The following is a 20,174-nucleotide window of genomic DNA, read 5'->3' as shown; positions in this document are numbered from 1 at the left end:
CCCATGGTTTGTTCTTCATCAAATTATGGTATTGCTTTGCACTGCTGTAACTATATGTTATAATTATGTGGTTCTGTCAGTGTTAGTCTTTGGTTTGTCCTGTTTTCTGTGATATCACTCCAGAGAAACATTGTATCATTTCTTAATGCATGTATGCATTTCTAAATGACAATAAAAAGACGACTGAGTGTTCTCATAATCTAATCTAAAGCATTGGAGGAGACAGAATAAAGACAAGAATGTTAGGCTGTCTGAGACATTGTCTCACATCGACGTCTTGGCCCACTTTGTAAGAAGTTGGAGTTTAGAAATAGGGAAGTTTTACTGTAATTGTTTAGGGTGTTGGTGACATCACAGCTGGACACCTTTACCCAGAAAAGGATGTAGAGGCATTGGAAGCTGTCTGAAAATGACTCACCAGGCTGATTCCTGGAATGACAGGGTGTGATCAAGATTGTTTGAAGTTTAGAAGAATGAGGGGTGCACTTTTTGAAATATTTTGATTTTAAGGATACATGACAGATATGCTGATGTCTCTGTCTATCTTTCTCGTTCTCATATTGGTGGGAAATGTCGAAAAAAGCCACATGGTTTCAAGATAATGGGCCAGTCAATTAAAATTCCAAAATATAGAATTTTCTCACAGAGAGTCGTGAAATTTTGGAATTCTATACCCCAGAGAAATATGGAAGGTAGTTCATTACAGGCATTTAAAATGGAGATAAATAAATTTTTGGAAGGACGTGTGATTGAGGGCTACTGGGAACTGGCACAAAACCATCGGGTGGAGAAGAAATGATTGTAGGCATAGCTGGGCAGGCTTGAAGAGCCAAATGTCCTCCTCTCACTCTATTTTGTGAGTGTTTTTTGTCCTTCCCACAAGTCTCAGCAGCAGCTAAGCATTACCCTCTAGTGTTCAGTACCATCATTGCTGCAGGGACTTCTGGTGCTGGCAATTGCTGTGACACATCGATCCGAAGCCCAAAGTCTTCTTGAATGGCTGGCAGAGGACCAAAAAGGATATTGGAGCAGGAGGCAGGGGAGTGGGAACTGGAGTGGGGATGCAGGATCCAGAAGAGCAGTGGATAAAGGGAACAAGAGTAGAGATAAGGAATGAGAACGGGGATGAAGAGCAGGTATCAGGAGTAGGGAACAGAGGATGGAAAGGATAGTAGGGAAGCAGAGTGAGTGGGGGTATGGGGAGAGTTGAAGCATAAATTTAAATTTTGATAAGGATGAGGATGACTCTTCAAAATAGCAAAGCATTTCAGCCACTATCAGTCAGCTACACCAAACAGGCCATGTCTGCAGTGGCTATTTAACTGTTTCATGGGCACTCAGTTACACATCTTCCATGTTTCTGCTCAACAGAGTGAGGCTATTTCAGCCCATTAAACCTCACAGAACCTCACGAACCGTCCCTACAACTTCTTCTCCCCACATTCCATCAACGGCTTCTAGATTCTACCATTTATCTACACACTGGGGGAATTTACAGTCAAAAGTTAACCAACCAACCCACACATATTTGGGAGTACCTGGGGGAAATCCCTTTGCCTTAGAGTTCCCTGTGGTCGAGGGTTACTGTAGTTCTGTAGCAGGCCGATGAGGCCAATGTGGGACAACAGCTGTTTTCGGGGGGGGGGGGGGGACAGTGGGTACTGAGAAATGCAATTCTTTCACCGCACTCACAGACTTCCATGTGCACCCAACGTGCTCCCAACTAAGAAACTCAAAGCTTTCTCTTCCTTTCTATTGGGCATCGAACAGACATGGGACAAAATGGTGAGGATATTACAATATCTTTTAAGCAGGCTTTGAAAAAATGCTTGAAATGTTTCCATTGTCCACCTGGAACTCCTTCTGTGGCAGAGCTATGTACTGAGTGCCCCTTTGGGGGATCCATTATCCAGCACGTGAATGGTGTAGTGTGCAGATCAGCTGGCTAGTTCCGTGGAATTTAGATTCAGGTAGCAGATTCAGATTTACTTGTCACATGTGAAGTGAATCATACAGTGAAATGTGTTGTTTGCATTAACAACCAACACAACCTAAGGATATACGGTGGGGGGGGGGAGTGGACTCGCAAGTGTCTCTACACATTTTGACACCAACTTAGCAAGTCCACAATGTTCAGCAGAACAACACAAGCAACAAGAACAACAGTAAATCAAGCCCTTTTCCCAGCCTCCCGCCAACTCACAGACGCGCGCACACACAGACCTCCAAACCCAGGACAGGCCGCCTTCAGGCCTCAGCCCCGCACTCTCAGACTCACAGACATCAGGCTACCAACCTCCAGCCCCTGGCCCACACTTGTCTAAGCTCCAGACAAGCCAACCCAGAGGCCTTGGCCTTTTGGGCTTGCCGATTTCAGTCTTCGACCTTTGGGCTCCAACCTCTGGCACCAATGTTGCCTTGCTTGCCCTGTCAGTGGGTGTGGAAAGTATTGTGGAGGTGGTGTTGGTGGTACCTCTCCTGTGCTCTAAAGTGCCTTGTGTAGTTACTAAGTACCTCAGAGCATGCAGGGGAAATGGGGATTCCTGCTGTCCAGTCAATTGTGAGCTTTGTGGTGAATCTAAGTTTTCAAACTTCAGATGCTCTTTGCCACAGATGAACATTCCCATGGGATGTGGCTTGGAAGACCACCTTTGTCAGCATGGTCTCATTGGGCAGAAGGGCCTGCTTCCATACTATATGTCTCTCTGACTGCAACAATATGGCTTTTGTCAGTAGTAAATTCCACTGTTGCACATATAGCATTGCTTGATATTATTTATATTTGTTTGTTTTGTCACTTTTTCTGGACAGTGAAATGAGTAGAGGGTAGCGAAGTTTGGGAAAGGAGGTTAGAGACTGCAAGAACAGGAGCAGTGGACAGAGTCGGGTATGCAATAGATTAGGTTAGGAGTTATGTAAAGATTATTATTCATTCCTTAAGGTTGTTGTAGCCGGGAGTGGTAGTGGGGATGAACTCCCACCATCTATTAAACGCTTCCAATGACGTGTGTCTCAAATAGCCTCTGACAACCAAGTCCAGCTCCTGGCCTTCACGTGTGCTTAGCTACTAAGCCCAGCAGAACAATTTCTACTGACAGGAGAAGGGGCAAAGTCAGGTTACTGGCGCTTTAAAACCAGTCGCTTTGGACAGAAGGGGCTCATCAGCCGTGGTTGGCAGCTCACCTAGGAGAAGGAAAACTCTGATCTCAAACTTCCGCTGCCTTGCTGCTGTACCCACTCATGGGGGAGGCTTCAGGAGTAAAACCAGAGGAATAATCTGGAGTCCCTAAGGCAGTCCTATGTTGAGTTCAATGCTGACTGGTAACCCCTGCAATGCTGCTGCTGCTGGAGCCAGACTGTATCAGTCTCTGCATTCCTTTGGATTTATCAGCTGTGTACAGAGGGCAACAGCTTTGTACTCTATAGTGTACTGCCCGGGCTTGCATATCACGTGGACAGCTAAGTTGCAATATGCATAGTCGATCCTACCCAACAGAGGGCCTCTTTAATAACATCTGAAAGTACAGAGAAATCTTCATGTAAGTTTGTACAGAGCTACAATGGAAAATAATGGACCTTTCCCATATGGTTACATCCCTCAACTGCATTGAATAACTGAAAAATTCAAGATGGGAAGGTGTGTGCTGCTCAAGGAGTTGTATCTGCCTGTGCTCAATGAAGAGCAGCCAAAGTGAACACTGAGCTGTATCAAAGACGTAATCTTCCATTGAGTTCAGATAATCTGAGGAGGGACAGTAATTATTAAAGAATAAAAACTTAATTGGATCCCAGCACTTGGGAGGCAGTTGATCCATACAGACCTGAACACCTCAGTCAGACTTAGACAGTAACTAAGTCCTGGGTATCTGTTACCTTTGTTATTATTTTCAATCTGAGGCAGTGTATATTTGATGAATCATTAAGTCATTCTTCGGAGCTGCAGAATAATGAGGAAATCTAAACTTGTGACCTTCTTCTTAGAGTTTCTGTTCCCCTATAATCATTTACTTCTTGTTTTTTCTCGACCTGATGTCAGTGATCAGTCCTCTAGTCATCTCACAGAGAAACAGGTCCTTCAGCCCACTGACTATGCTGTTCACCAGGCACCTGTTTACAACCCCATGCATTCTCCCTTCCTTCCTGTCAACTATTGCTGATTCTACCACTCACCAGCGACCACATGGATTTCCTCCGGGTGCTCCGGTTTCCTCCCACATTCCAAAGACGTACAGGATAGTAGGTTAACTGGTCACAAGGGTGTTAATGGGTGGCGTTGGCTTATTGAGTTGAAGGGCCTGTAACCACATTCTATCTCTAAATAAATGCAATCTGCATACAAAGGTCAATTTACAGCGACCATTTAACAATAACCAAACAGGACATCTTTGGGATGTGGGAGGAAGCTCGGTCACCAGAGGAAACACGCCCAGTCAAAGAAAGAGCACAGGGACAGCATCAGAAATTAGCCTAGAACTAGAGACCCTGGAGCTGCGTGTTGAGAGTCACCCTGTTCTCAGGGCTCCTTCTTCTCAGTGAGTGTGCACCATCATGAAGGGAGCTTCATCCTTGCTGCACGGCAGCTGAAGGAATGAAGAGAAATATGCCACTTGTGGTTGATGGTGTATTTTCCAGTTCACTGGGCCAATCCAAGGTTGCTTTCCATGCCTGGATTATTTGTTTATTTAGAGATACAGCACCCTAACAGGTCCTTCTGGTCCAATGATCCCGTAGTGCACAACCACACCATTGCCCAATTAACCTGGGGGGAAACCAGAGCACCCTGAGGAAACCCACTGGGAGAATGTACAAACTCCTTACAGACAGTGGTGGGAATTGAACCTGGGTCACTGGCACTGCAATAGCGTAACACTAACCACTACACCACCATGCCACCCATTAGTCAGCGTTAATACACGTAATCCCTGAAATACAAAGGAGGTGGCAGGGCATTGGCAATATCCATTCCAAGATTGGCTTTGTGGATCATTATGGTTAAGGGTGCATATTAGTCACTCTTTCCCCAGAGGTGGAGAGTTTTTTTATCTCCAAATGCAAAGTCCAAGTCTGATGCCAAAGATTACACTGATTTATTTTATGATCAAATTTGGGTAGTATGCTCCACTTTTTTTTTGTTTTACTCAGTTTCTAAATATTTTACATCAGTCCACTCTGCCTCTCCATTGTTACATTGAAAATAGAAGTTAATTTCACAAAAACAAGTACAGGTTGAGTACCTCTCACCCGAGAATCCAAAATCCCAACATCTCCAAATTCTGAAAATGTTTTCAGCGCTGACATGACATCACAAATGGAAAATTCCACAAAGCACTGGGAAGGTTCCCGGCAATGCGCAGGTCTTGGCACACCACAGGTGGTTCTGAGAAGTAACCTCACATATGTAATGGACAGAGGTTAATGGAAAAACAAAACATCACCACATAAAGAGAAAAATGAAGATCTTGATGTGTATTGAAAGAGTGGATTCATCAGCATCAGAGTAAACATATGCTGCTTAACAGTGTGCTGATTATGAAACAAACAAAGATCTATCACAACAAACTGAAAATTGAAGGTAATTGTGAATATTCAGCAGGCTGGTTACAGAAATTTAAGAAAAGGCACAATTTTTTTTTTAATTTTAAAGATAAAGCTTTTGCTGATCACAAAGCAACAGAGAAATTCAGTTAGTCCTGACGAAGGGTCTCGGCCAAACGTCGACTGTACCTCTTCCTGGAGATGCTGCCTGGCCTGCTGCATTCACCAGCAACTTCTATGTGTGTTGAAGAGAAATTCATTGATGAGTTTGCCAAGATCGTCGCTGATGAAAATCTAACACCAGAACAAGCCAACAATGCTGATTGTTTTTATAGTTTATATGAAACTTTTAAGAAAGTAAATTACAAATACAGTATAATGTAACCTTACATTATAATGTAATCAAAACACAGCAAATTGGCCCACAGATGTAGGCCATTGCTTGTTGCTATTGAACAGCTGATTCAGGTATTCTCCCGATGCTGCTTTTGTTACCCTGCACACATTATATTTTCATTATATTAATGGTTTGTAATAACTTTTACTGTTAAGTACATATATGTGTGATGAATAAGTGTAAGATAAGCAGTTCAAAAGCTCTGAAAGGGAAGTTACAGGTGATCATATCTGAAAAAAAAGTGTGAGGAATAAAGTAGCTGAATCACAAACGAGAAAATCTGCAGATACTGGAAATCAAAGTGATGCACACAAGATGCTGGAGGAGCTCAGTTGCTGAGATCCAACAGCATTGTGTGTGTATTACTAATAAAGTAGTTAGTAGTTTTGTTTGCTACCAGCAAGTCATCACTGGGTTTCACCAGTGCCATCTTAAACCACATTGTACCAGCTTACCAGTAGCACCTACAGTAAATTCAGAGTCAGAAATGATGGCGATCCCAAATTATCTCCTTATATATTCCAGAATCTGAAATCCAAAACACTTCTGGCTGCAATTATTTTGGATAAGGTGTACTCAGCCAGCAGTAGGACACGAACTAAATCACACTTTTCATGCAGTGACTACTGGTCATGGAAGGTCTCAAGCATTCTACAGAACTGTGTGCTTGCTCTCCAGAGATAAAACTGGCAGGTAGTCAGTGGCCCATTTCATGGGTCTACGAATAGCCACGATGGCAATGGTCAGAATCAATCCAGCAAGGCACCCCACTGACTAGCCCACCCAACTCTGCACTAGGTGCTTAAAGATCAGTAAAGCAGGTTTTCCTGTACAGAACTCTTGCAAACTCTTCAGCTTCCAGTGAAGAGGAGAAATGGAAGAATAATGAGAGAAGAAAGAAATGGTGGGAAGATAATTGATGGAGGTGCTGGGGCAGGGGGAGAAAGGAGGAAAAGGAAAAGCAATGTGAGATGGCTCTCGGGCAGGAAGGGAAAATAGGAGAGCTGATGTATGAATATGGGTGGTGGGGTGGAGATACATCTCTACCAAAGGAGATGTAAGACGCTCCTTCCCTCCGCTAGCCTGCCGCTCACCATTGGAAAAGGCGTAGCACCTGATTAGCACACCCTCCCCCCCAGTCAAGGTCACATGAAGCAATAGGAGCAGGTGGTGAATGGTCGTATGAGCAGCTGGTGCATATCATCAAGTCCTGGTGATGCGACCACTGACGCCAGGCAGACAATCTCTGAAGAGTATTGATAATGGCTGGGGTCATCTGTCTCGTAAAGACACTGCCCAGAAGAAGGCAATGGCAAACCACTTCTGTAGAAAAATGTGCTGAGAACAATCATGATCATGGATAGACCATGATCGCCCACGTCATATGACATGGCACGTAACGAGTGAGTGTGAATGAAAAAGGAGGGGAAAATTGAGATTAATGAAGTCTGATGTTTGTCCCAAGCTCATCTGTGCAACTTACCTGATCTCCCAGTTTATTTTGGGTACTGATATGCTAGACTTGTCAGGAATCAGGACAAACCAGTTTCAGTGGCAGTTGAGTTTCCTGGGAGCTCTGAATCTCACGGCAAGTTCTGCATTGGCTGCACTCTCACAGGGAAGCAATGGGTAAGACCCTGTATTCAGTTCTGGTATATTGTGTTCATTCCTCATGTTTAAACTGGTTTTATTTTTATTTTCCTTGTAGTACTGGGAGATAATGGAACTGTAAAATATGTATGAATTGCATGAGAGATTTTGTAAGATGAGATCATCTCTACTCTGTAAATATATTCACTCTTTATATTAAACTTCTGATTAAAATGTCAGAAACAGTTTTCATCTGATATGTCAATGTCACTCCAATTATTAATGGTGTACAGTTGAGAAATGACCCAAAGGGTTAAAAGTCTCACTGAGACCAATTACAGACGTCTGTACATCAGGCCTGCATGATACAGCACTCACCAGATAGAAGGTACAATCCTTCCTGTCTGGTCCATATCTCGATGTTATACTTTATACTTTATACCTTATTGTCACCAAACAATTGATACTAGAACGTACAATCATCACAGCGATATTTGATTCTGCGTTTCCCACTCCCTGGATTACAAATATTAAATATTATAAATAGTAAAAATTAGTAAATATTAAAAATTTAAATTATAGATCATAAATAGAAAGTAGAAAAATGGAAAGTAAGGTAGTGCAAAAAAACCGAGAGGCAGGTCCGGATATTTGGAGGGTACAGCCCAGATCCGGGTCAGGATCCGTTCAGCAGTCTTATCACACTTGGAAAGAAGTTAGATTTTGTATGTGCACAGTAGAGATATAAATCCTGGCTACATTCATCTCAGAGGCCAGCCTGAACACATCCTCCCTTAACAAGGGTTGCTGCTTGCTTATCTTGTTAAGGAATCAGGAAGCAGTGTAGCTAATGCTGAACTGGAGGAAACACACAGTCGCTTTTGTGTACAGCAAACGCACACCAAGAGCAGAGTACATCAGAGTATAACAATCTTTCACTGCAGTTTGCTTACAAGATAAATATGGTCATAGAATTGTGCAGAGCTCCCCTTATGATGCCTATAATAGCTCTGTGGGATCATTAACTGCCATCTCCCACCACTGAGCACTGTCACAGGAAAGCAGCATCCATCATTAAGGACTCCCACCATCCAGGCCATGCTCTCTTCTCACTGCTGCCTTCAGGAAGGAGGTACAGGAGCCTCAGGACCCTCACCACCAGGTTCAGGAACAGTTATCACCCCTCAACCATCAAGAAGGAGGTACAGGAGCCTCAGGTCCCACAGCCCCAGGTTCAGGAACAGTTATTACCCCTCAACCATCAGGCACTTGAACCAAAGAGGATAATTTCGCTCAACTTCACTCACCCCATCACTGAACTGTTCCCACAACCAACTGACTCACTTTCAAGGACTCGTCAACTCATTTATTTACTTATTTTTATTATTGCTTCTTTTTTTTTGTATTTCATAATTTGTTGTATTTTGCATGTTAGGTGTTTGTCTTTGCTGAGTGTGGTTTCTTATTGATTCTATTGTTTTTCCTTGTACTTACTGTGAATATCTGCAAGAAAACAAATCTTAGGTGACATATCTGTACTTTGATCATACATTTACTTTAAACTTTGAACTTTTGATAGGACACATGTGAATGATGGGAGTGGAGGAAACATAGCATCCTCCATAATTTCTGCTCAGAATTCTTAGGGTTTGACGTGACTTCTAGCTTAAAGGCAAGACTGCTAATCATTAAGATTCAAGATGGTGCTGAGCTGTGGTCTCTATTGAGGTCGTGGCTCAGAATTAGTTAGTTGTTAGGCTTTGATGTTAGGTTCATAGGGATGGTTTTAGGGACAGAGGTGGGAGTTAGGTCAGGTTAGGGTTGAGGGACAAGGACGTGGGAGAACCAGAAGACAGGCCAGAGGCTAAGTCTTAGTCTAAGCCTCCATTCCACATTTGAAGGCAGGCAGTGTGTGCGTGGTATGATGTTGGCGAGGATGTTCAGGATCTTGCCGTTGGCAAGACTGAAGTTTGAGGCCTGGAGTTCGGGTCCTCATTTAGGGGCCTCATTCATCATCATCTGCAAGTCCTGAGTGATACCAAAGATTAAAGCCCAAGGGTCAATCGGAAGTCCAGATTGAAGGCCGAAGCCTGATTGGAGATCCAGATTGAAGCCTGGAGGACAATCGGAGATCCAGATTGAAGCCCAAAGGTCAATTGGAAGTCTGGAAGTTGAGGCCTGATGGCTAGAGACCCAAGTCTACGAATCTCAGAGTCTACTGGGAAAGTTGGGGACCAGTGTCTGATAATCCACAAGTCTGCTGGTAGCTGCAGGCCAAAGTTGGCTTGTCCTGGTGTAAGAGAATTGTGTGTGATGGGGCGGGGGGGGGGGGGAGGAACAAGACTTGTTTCACTGTTCATGCTTTGTTGCTTGCTCTGTTCTGTTTTGTTGTGTTCTATGTTGTTCTGCCGAGCATTGTGGGCATGCTACATCGGTGCCAGAATGTGTAGCAACAATTGCAGGCTGTCACCAGCAAATCCTTGGAGGTGTTGGTTGTTAACACAAATGACATATTTGATATGTCTATATGTCTATCCACGGCCTCCTCTACTGTAAAGATGAAGCCACACTCAGGTTGGAGGAACAACACCCTATATTCCATCTGGGTAGCCTCCAACCCGATGGCATGAACATTGGCTTCTCTAACTTCGCTAATGCCCCACCTCCCCCTTGTACCCCATCCGTTATTTATTTATTTATATACACACATTCTTTTTCTCTCTCGCCTTTTCTCCCTCTGTCCCTCTCACTATACTCCTTGCCCATCCTCTGGGCTTCCCCCCTTCCCTTTTTCTTTCTCCCCAGGCCTCCTGTCCCATGATCCTCTCATATCCCTTTTGCCAATCACCTGTCCAGCTCTTGGCTCCATCTCTCCCCCTCCTGTCTTCTCCTATCATTTTAGATCTCCCCCTCCCCCTCCCACTTTCAAATCTCTTACTAACTCTTCCTTCAGTTAGTCCTGACAAAGGGTCTCGGCCCAAAACGTCGACTGTACCTCTTCCTAGAGATGCTGCCTGGCCTGCTGCGTTCACCAGCATTTTTTGTGTGTGTTGCTTGAATATCCAGCATCTGCAGATTTCCTCACAAACACAAAGTATTGCAGATTTCCTCATGTTTGTGACACACTTCATTGTGTGTTTCGATGTACATGTGATAAACAAATCTGAATGTGAACCAGGCTGGAACCAGTGGATTGGAGAATGTGATCCTTACCACAAGCAAGATGGCAGCTCCTGCCATTTCCAAGCCCTTTTGGCCATAGCCAGGCTCCCATCAAAACCCACGCTAGTCTCCTTCTCCTTATCTTGCAGATCTGAAATTCGCTACTGTCATTCCTATACATGACATCTTCCTCCATGTCCATAGGCAGATCTCACCTGCAAACCATACAGGGACAGGAAACCATAAGTAGAGATATGCCAACATTCCATTCATTGTCAGATAAATCTGAGTCTTAAATATGTAAGCAATACACAAAATAGAAAGAAAGCAAGAACTTCCATTTAAATAATATCTTTCACAATTTTAATGATCAAAGATACTTTATCTCTGTCTGATTTGTTACCGTCGTTATAACTAGTTAGTACCAAGCCTTCTTTGAATAACCGTAAAATGATCAAATGTTCTAATTCTTCTAATGACATTGACTGAATGGTGGGGGTGGGGGGCGGAGTAGTGTCTGTGGTGAAGGGGTGTGGGTGAGGGCAGAAGGATGCAGGGAGGCTTAGTAGGATACACCAGGCTTTGTAAATGGGCAAGGGCAAAGAAGACGGGATGCAATGTGGAATGTACACTCAGTGGCCAATTTCTTAGGTACACCTGCTCAGTAATGCAAATATCTAATTTGCTAACCATGTGGTAGCAACTCAATGCATAAAAGCATGCAGATATAGTGAAGAAGTTCAGTTGCTGCTCAGACCAAACATCAGGATGGTGAAGAAATATTATCTAAGTGACTTTGTTGCTGCCAGATGGGGTGGTTTGAGTATCTCAGAAACTGCTGATCTCCTGGGATTTTCATGCACAACAGTCTCTAGAGTTTACCGAGAATGTGCAAAAAACAAAAAAAAAGAAAAATCTAGTAAGTACAGTCAACATTTCGGGCTGAGATCCTTAAGCAGGACTGGAGGAAAAAAGATGAGTAGATTTAAAAGGGGGGGGAAGGGAGGGAGAAATACGAGATGATAGGTGAAACCTGAAAGTGGGGGGAGTGAAGTAAAGAGCTGGGAAGTTGATTATTGAAAGAGATGCAGGGCTGGAGAAGGGGGAACCTGATAGGAGAGGGCAGAAGGCCATGAAAGATAAGGGGGAAGGAGCACCATCCGGAGATGATGGGCAGGCCTCTTCTTCTGCATTCCCCATACCCTTTTCCCTTTCTCACCTTTTCTCCTTGCTTGCCCATCTTTTCCATAGATGCTGCCTGGCTTGCATTTTGGGCGTGCTGCTTGGATTTCCAGCATCTGCAGATTTTCTTGTTCGAAAATCAGCGGGTGGTTTTTCTGTGGGCAAAAGCATCTTGTTAATGAGAGAGGTCAGAGGAGAATGGCTAGACTTGTTCATACTGAAGGAATGTGACAATAACTCAAATAATCACGTGTTACAACAGTGACATGCTATACCCTCTCAGGGGGAAGGCTTTGGGAGTAAACCCCAAGGAGAAATCCAGAGCTGGAGTCTCTAATGCAGTCCTAAGTTGAGTTCAATGTTGACTGGCAACTCCTGCAACGCTGCTGGTGCCAAACTGTATTGGTCTCTGCTGTTCCTTTGGATTCATCAGCTATGTGGAGAGGGGAAGCCTGCTACATGGACAACAGCTTTGCTCTCCATATTGTACTGCCCTGGCTTGCGTATTATCTACATAGATAGTGAGGATGCAAAATCCATGGTCGACCCCGCCCAATAGAGGCCTCACATAAGGTTCTTGTGAGGCAACAGATGCAGTATTCCCATTCCGATTCCAACATGTCTGTCCATGGCCTCCTCTACTGGAATGATAAGGCCAAACACAGGACGCAGGAGCACCGCCTCATATTTTGTCTGGGTAGCCTCCAACCTGATGTCATGAATATCAATTTCTCCAAATTCCAGTAATTTCTCTCCCCTCCATCCTTCTCTCTTTATCCATTTCCCCATTCTGGTTACCCCCTCAACCCCTTCTTTTCTTCTCACCTGCCCATCAGCTCCATCTGGTTCCCCTCCTCCTTCTCTTTCTCCCATGGTCCACTGTCTTCTCTTACCAGATTCCTTCTTCTTCAATCCCTTACCTCTTCCACTTTTCACCTCCCAGTTTCTTACTTCATTCCCTCATCTAGTCTCACCTATCACTTGCCACTCCTTCCCCTCCCCTACCTTATTCTGGCTTCTTCCCCTTCTTCTCCAGTCCTGATGAAAGGCCTCGGCCCGAAACATTGACTGTTTATTCCTCTCCATGTCTGACTTGCAGAGTTCTTCCAGCATTTTGTGTGGGTTGCTCGAGATTTCCAGCATCTGCAGAATCTCTGGTGTTCATGGAATATTAGGTACAAGTGTTGTCTCACTGCCTAAGGAATGTAACAAGTTTCATTAAGTTGGCTCCTGAGGTGAGGAGGTGAGGAGCAGAGTAGGCCCACACTCTTTGGAGTTTAGAAGAATGAAGAGATTATGTCAAAATTCTCACTGGGTAGAGGGGAGATAACGTTTCTTCTGGCTGGTCTGTCTACAACTAAACATCACAAGTTTCAAGATGAAGTCTTAGCAAACCTCATCACACAAAGCGTATTAAGTAGGGTTAAGGTTAGATTTTCTTTCCCTAAGAAGGATGTGGAGGCTCGAGATATTATATCTCAAGATCTCAAGACAGAGATGAATAGATTTTGAATATTAAGCAAATCAAAAGAGGTGGGATACAATGAAGTAAAGTGATACTGATGTAAAAGATTTTATTGACTGGCATGGCAAGCATCAAGGGCCAAACAGCCTGATTTTACTTCCATTTCCTGGGTCATAAATAGTTCATAGAATCTTATATCCAACTAAGAGGGCAAAGTACAAACATTTGTACATTAATCAAAGTATGTACACTTTACACAGCCTTCAGGCTGCCACAGAATGAAGAAACACAATAGAACCCACTCAAACAAAAGAAGACTGTTGAACACCCAGTGGGCAGACAGGAAAAACCAAATCGTGCTAACAATAAAAGTAAGCAAGTAGCATGCAGAACTGAGTCCACAGAAGCCTGTTAGTTGCAGGCCAGAGATTCAGTTCAGTGCAGGAAAGAGTAAACTCTCAGAGCAGCAAGCTGAACCGGCCCTTCCCTCGCCTCCAGCCCCAACACCCTGACCTTTGCAGTCTGGCCCGGCAGACAGGGTCTCAGCTTAATCTTTCAGTGGCAGGTTTGGAACAAGTTTTAAAGAGGAGCTGAGGGTTTCAACACATAATATCCGGAATGTGTTGCCATTAGGGGGGGAATCAGATCAATATCTGTGTTTAAGAGGCATTTAGACAGGCACTTAAATAGGTAAGGAATCACCTTAGATGGGCATAAAAGTGAGGATAGACATCACGGACTTAAGGGTCTGACACTATGTTGTATGACTCTATGATTCCAACTCAACAGTGCAGCACTGAATCACTATTTGCTCAGATTTCTTGACTAAAATAAAGCAATCACCTGCCCTGAAGGTAAAAATTCTTCCCCAAGAAGATACAGGGCAATAAAAATAACCGCTGAAAATGAGGTTGGATCGAGGAATAGATCCAAAACAAGGTTTGAGTGGTGCTTTTCTAATCACTTCAACGATCATCTTACTTAATCCCATTACCCTCACTGGGGCATAGGCCAGCAACAGCACGCACCAGAGACCTCTGTCTTGGGCCAGTCTTTCACATTGCCTCCAGGTTCAGCCCATCTTCTTGGTGTATCCTTTTCCTTCCAGGAATGGGGTCTTTAGGGCTTCTGTTGGTGTTTCTGTAGCTCTGGGGTTGCTGGCCCTATGCCCAAACTGCCACCTTTCGCAGCCAGGCTTGGGCCTGTCCATGGCAGTTTCAAAGATCATCAGTGAAAGAGACACATTCACAGCAACTAAAGGGATCCAAATTGGTGGAGACGTCCTAAAACCAAACCCTATAAAATCAAATTAGGAAACTTGGAGAATTGTTTTTGTAATTTAGTAGAATTCGGAACTTGACATAAAATGGATCAAAGTTCAATGTTCAAATTCATTCATTATATTCATTTAAGGGGGAGATAGATAAGCATGTGAGGGAAAAGGGAACAGAAAAGGGGGTGATAGGGTGAGATGGAGGAAGCTTGTGTGCAATGGTATGGATTGCTTCTTGATTATAACTTAAGAGTTCCAGTCAGAAATTTGGCGTGTGGCCATCTGGTGGTGTAGTGGCATCAGCAGTGGATTTTGAAGGAGGATGGTCCTGTGTTCGAGTCCAGCTGGGTTGCAACTTTGGCGGCAGCAGTATCTTCGCAGAAGAAAGGCCTGGCAATCTACTTCCGTATCTTGCCACAAACACCCAATGGGCAACTACACTATCCATAGGTGACAATTCAATGGCACTCAACAACAACAGGTACTGCTGAGATTTACTGATTCTGATTTGTGCCTCTTCATTTATTTGGCAGAATAAGAATCCGAGACTGGGTAAAATACATTTACAGAAAGCTAAGAGAGATGGAGGTTTAGCATTACCTAACTTTAGATTTTATTATTGGGCTATTAATATTCGACATATGAAATTTTGGTTACTTGACCGGGACATACTATCTATTCCTAAATGGGTAGCATTGGAATTAAAATCTGTTCAGGGTTATACACTTGGTTCTATTTTAGGTTCCTCTCTTCCTTTTGATTCGAAACGCCTTAAGCAGGTCTCTAACCCGATAGTTAAATATGCTTTGCGTATTTGGTTTCAATTCAGAAAATTTTTTGATCTTAATCAATTCGGGTTAGCGATTCCTATTTTAGGTAACATATTTTTTCCTCCCTCTTTTACGGATCGCGCTTTTCAAACTTGGAAGACTAAGGGTATTTTACGGTTTTTGGATTTATTTTTAGATGGTTCCCTTATGTCTTTTGAACAATTATCTAATAAATATAACTTATCAAGAATACATTTTTTTAGATATTTACAAGTTAGAAATTTCCTAAGTACTATACTTTCTTCCTTTCCAATGCTTCCTCCTATATATATTTTAGATTCGATAATTAACCTTAATCCATGTCAGAAAGGTGCATCGGCTATGATTTATAATATTATTATGAAACTTAGGAAAGCTCCATTTGATAAGATTAGGGTAGATTGGGAACAGGAATTGGGGCTTACCATTTCTGTGGATGATTGGGGGCAGATTTTACAATTAGTTAATACTTCCTCTATTTGTGCTAAACATTCCCTAATTCAATTTAAAGTGGTTCATAGAGCACATATGTCCAAAGATAAGTTAGCGCGTTTTTACTCGCATATTAATCCTTTCTGTGATAGATGTTCGGGGCAGATAGCCTCTTTAACTCATATGTTTTGGTCTTGCCCTACTTTGGAAACTTTTTGGAGAGATATTTTCAATATTATTTCTAAGGTATTAAATATAGATATCTCTCCTCACCCTATTACTGCTATCTTTGGACTACCTAAAATTTCTAGTAATCTTTCCCCTTCAGCCCGTAGAATGATTGCATTTCTTACTTTAATGGCGAAAAGATGTATTTTACAACATTGGAAAGAGCTTAATGCTCCAACTACCTTTTTTTGGTTTTCTCAGACGATTTTATGTTTGAATTTGGAGAAAATTAGAAGTAACCTTTATGATTCTTCATTTAAATTTGAACAGATTTGGGGACCTTTTATTCGATATTTTCATTTAATGTAATATTTACCCTTCTTGTTTTTTTTTTCACTGTTTTAATGGAGGTCGGGATTGAGGACGTGATTTTAAGTTTAACTCTGTTTGGTTTCAAGTTAGCCCATTGCTTTGCTTTGCTTTTAGTTAGCTGCACGGTGGGTTTTTTTTTGGGGGGTTTTTTTTTCTTTTTTTCCATTGATATATATAAAATCTAGTATACTATTATGTTATCTTGGTTTCTTATGCTTAAATTACATTGTTTGTAGTATTTTCTTTTTGGTATTGTTATCTTTTGGAATTTTATTATACTTTAACATTGTATTAATGTTTATATGGCTTACCTTTTTTGTATACTTACTCAATAAAAAGATTTAAAAAGAATGATTTGTGCCTCTTTCTTGTTTCTAGATGGCAGTGTAAATACTCGAGGGATCATCATTGGCATCTGCTTGCTGCTGTTGGTTATTGTTTCACTGGCTGTCTTCTTCATCCTGTACTACAGACGTGGACGCTGTTTTAAACGTAAATGGACTAGCTTAGTTTCTATAAGTAAATGGACTACCGACCCCCACAATCAATTCTTCCTGCTGTTACTGATAATGTCTCAATTATGGCTTAGAGTTAATTGACAGGGTTAGATTTTAGCAATAGAAATTAGGTTCAGAGACATCGTTGAGGTTATTGACTAATCTGAAACTGAAAATGAGCATAAACCCTAATGCTAATCATTAACTCTAATTTCGAATTCTATCCATGAACCTTTGCTCCAAGTACTGAATCTAAACTTGGTGATTTATATTGTTAAGTTATGCTTTAATAAATCATCATGGGTTTAATAGTACTATCTTGTGGAGTGAAACTGAGAGGCTGATCTGGCCCAGTTCACGAACAGAATTTTTGCAGTTTTCCATATAGCTCCCTTGGTTCCCTTCCCTTTTATGGTAGATTTCCTTTGGAAAGTGGGGTGGCTCATTCCTCAACCCATGCTGATGTTGTTGGGCTAGTACAATGGCTTGTGCTAGTAACCTTCAATGGGGCAAAACGCATGATTTTCCATGTAATTCAACTTCCATTGTAATAAAAACAGGAAATGCTGGAGATACTTAGCAGGATAAACAGCATCTGTGACCCAGGTAATAGAGTCAATGGATGAGAGATCTATGTCCTGGCCTTTTAACTCTGTCCCTCCCTCCATAGATGCTGCCTTATCTACTGAGTGTTTCCTACATTTTCTGTGTTGTTTTGCGTTTTCCACATTGGCAGTCTTGTACTTTGTATCATTGTCCAAGGCGCAAGCTGAATCATGCGGATGAAAGGAGGGTCACACCTGGCGTTAGGCATTCTTTGGGTTATATATATTTGAGTTACTGTCACCTTCCTGTCAGCTTGAACCAGACTGGCCATTCTCCTCTGACCGCTCTCATTAACAAGGTGTTTTCACCCACAGAACTGCCGCTCACTGGATGTCTTCTTGTTTCTCACACCGTTCTCTGTAAACTGTAGAGACGGTTGTGCCTGAAAATCCCAAGAGCTCAGCAGTATCTGAGATACTCAAGCCACCCTGTCTGACACCACCAATCATTCCACGGTCAAAGTCTTTTAAATAATATCTCTTCTCCATTCTGATGTTTAGTCTGAACAACAACCGAACCTCTTAACCATGTCTGCATGCTTGATGCATTGAGGTGCTGACACATGATTGGCTGATTAGATATTTTCATTAATGTGGAAGTGTACCTAATAAAGTGGCCCTTTAACGTACATGTTTGTGTCTGAGGGGGAGCTCAGGTGTGTATATGTAACAATAGCATGCATGTGGTTGTGTGTGCAGAAATGAGGATGTACGTAGAGTATATCAAAGTGTGCTGAAGTATGTTTGGTGTTAGGTACATGTCAAAATATGTTAGTGAATATGTACCTACATAAGTGTTGTAGATTATGTGAGATTGTATGCCAGTGTCATAGTCACAAAATCTTAGAGTTACTGCACATAGATAGAAAGAGGCCATTCAGTCACCTGTCTATAATTAGTATCTATAATAAGCCCATGCTCTAACATTAGGCCCAGACTCTTGCATGCCTTAGCCATTCAAGTGCTGGTCTAGATGCTGTCTAAATGTTGAGAGTAACTGTTTCCACCACCTCCTAGGGCAGATATACCACCAACTGAAGCAATTCTTCTTTAGATATCCCTGCTAAATCCACCCTCTCTAGAGCAATCACGTCCTTCCTATAATATGGCATCCAATATGTGAAGGTACTTGGAGAGTATTCTACGTGTGCAATGGGATGTAATGTGTGTAGTTGACACTGTGTGCTGGGTGATTGTGAGGATGCGTCTTTCGGTGTGCTTATTCTGTGTGCCTCTCAGACTGCTTGCTGGTTCAGTGCACAGAGCTTTATTAACCCTGTTCCTCTTTCTGTATTTCGCAGGATCCAAGCTGAAGTTCAGTCAGAATATTCTGAGGTACAGATCACTATGTGTCCCTGAATGCATTTTTCTGTCAGTTTATTACTTGAGTCACAGAACGTGAGGCCGTGACTGGTATGGTCAGAGTGGAAAGTACAGGAGGAAGAAATAGGGGGAGATACAGGGAGAAGGGTATACTTTGGAAAGTACCGGGGGTGGGGGATGGGGGGTTGCTTCAGGGGTAAGGGAGGGAAGGGGCCGGGATATGGGCGAGGTGGCTTTGTAGCTGATGTATGGAGAAAAAGTTCACACAATAAGGTATATAGGAATCTTTTCACCCAGTGCACATCTAATGTTAGAATGTCCTTATATCAGGATATTAAAAGATCCCTTGGCACAACTGGCAAAGAGCAGATACTCTCCCTTTTCTGTCTGGTTATTAGAGATCTCATTGTCAAGTCACCGGTATAACTAAGATGTTATTCTGGAGTCATCAAAGTGCTTCTTGGATACATCTGCTCAGGAACAGTAAGTTTAGCACAAAACGCTTATATTGCCAATGTGTCCAAATCCCATTAACAGACAAGTCTTTCCACGTTATCAATGCAGCCTTCTATTTCTTTGTCCCTTGTGCTAAATTAGCTTTTAAAACCGTGTTTCTGATATTCGAATTCTTTCACCTGAATGGGGGTAATTGCTCCACTTTCTACAAGTGTTTCACTTCCTGGTTTTGAAGCTCAGATTTAGATTCAGATCCATTTATCCAAAACTTACATCAAAACATGTTGTTTACATTAACAGCCAACACTCAAAACCAATGTTGCCTCCTGCACTTCAGTTCAGTATTTAAAGTTTATTGAAAGCCAGTCAGAATGGTCTATAGCAACACATTCAAAATGCTGGGGGAGCTCAGCAGGTCAGGCAGCATCTGTGGAGGGGAAGAAACAGTCAACTTTTCAGGCTGAGACCCTTCATCAGGACTGGAAAGGAAGCAGGGAAAAAGCTGGAACAGGAAGGTAGGGAGGAGGGAGATGGTCTATATTCAGCTCCTCGCAAGTAGGGCTTTAGCGTTTCAAGAACTTGGGTTTCTGCCATCTTCTCAAGGGCAATTAAGCATGGGTAATAAAATGCTGACATTTCCATTGACACATAGATCCTGGAAAGTGAATTAGTGGAAGATAATATGAATCACATCAACACTGAATAATCACTAAGTCTTTGGAAAACCCTTTTTATTATCAATAACTGGATGTACAAATAAAACAGAGGAAATGAAGTATATGCCATCCAATGGAGTGTGGCATTGAAGTGTTGTTAGATCTTTCTCTGTAAAAGCAGTGTTTAGTTGTTGCGAAGTAAAACTGGCTGAAAATCAAGCAGGGTGCAGGAACTGCAGAACAAGGTGATTA

General features: G+C 42.5%; 1 protein-coding gene across 8 annotated transcripts in view; it reads left to right on the top strand.

Moving 5' to 3' along the window:
- LOC134340997 (small integral membrane protein 35-like) overlaps window positions 1–20,174 on the top strand; it is a 48,415-nt gene that overhangs the window by 25,324 nt on the left and 2,917 nt on the right. For all 8 annotated transcript variants that reach the window (XR_010016696.1, XM_063038674.1, XM_063038675.1 and 5 more), the window contains 2 exons: window positions 16,764–16,877; window positions 18,789–18,822. Coding sequence is in view for 7 of the 8 variants with exons in the window: in XM_063038674.1 (XP_062894744.1) it covers window positions 16,764–16,877; window positions 18,789–18,822 (148 nt within the window). In the remaining variant the exon portion in view is untranslated. The remainder of the gene's footprint in view (window positions 1–16,763; window positions 16,878–18,788; window positions 18,823–20,174) is intronic.

The sequence above is a fragment of the Mobula hypostoma genome, chromosome X2, assembly GCF_963921235.1.
Source record: "Mobula hypostoma chromosome X2, sMobHyp1.1, whole genome shotgun sequence".
NCBI lineage: Eukaryota > Metazoa > Chordata > Chondrichthyes > Myliobatiformes > Myliobatidae > Mobula > Mobula hypostoma.
Note: the sequence above shows the minus strand (reverse complement) of the source record. Positions and strands in the feature narration are given on the sequence as shown.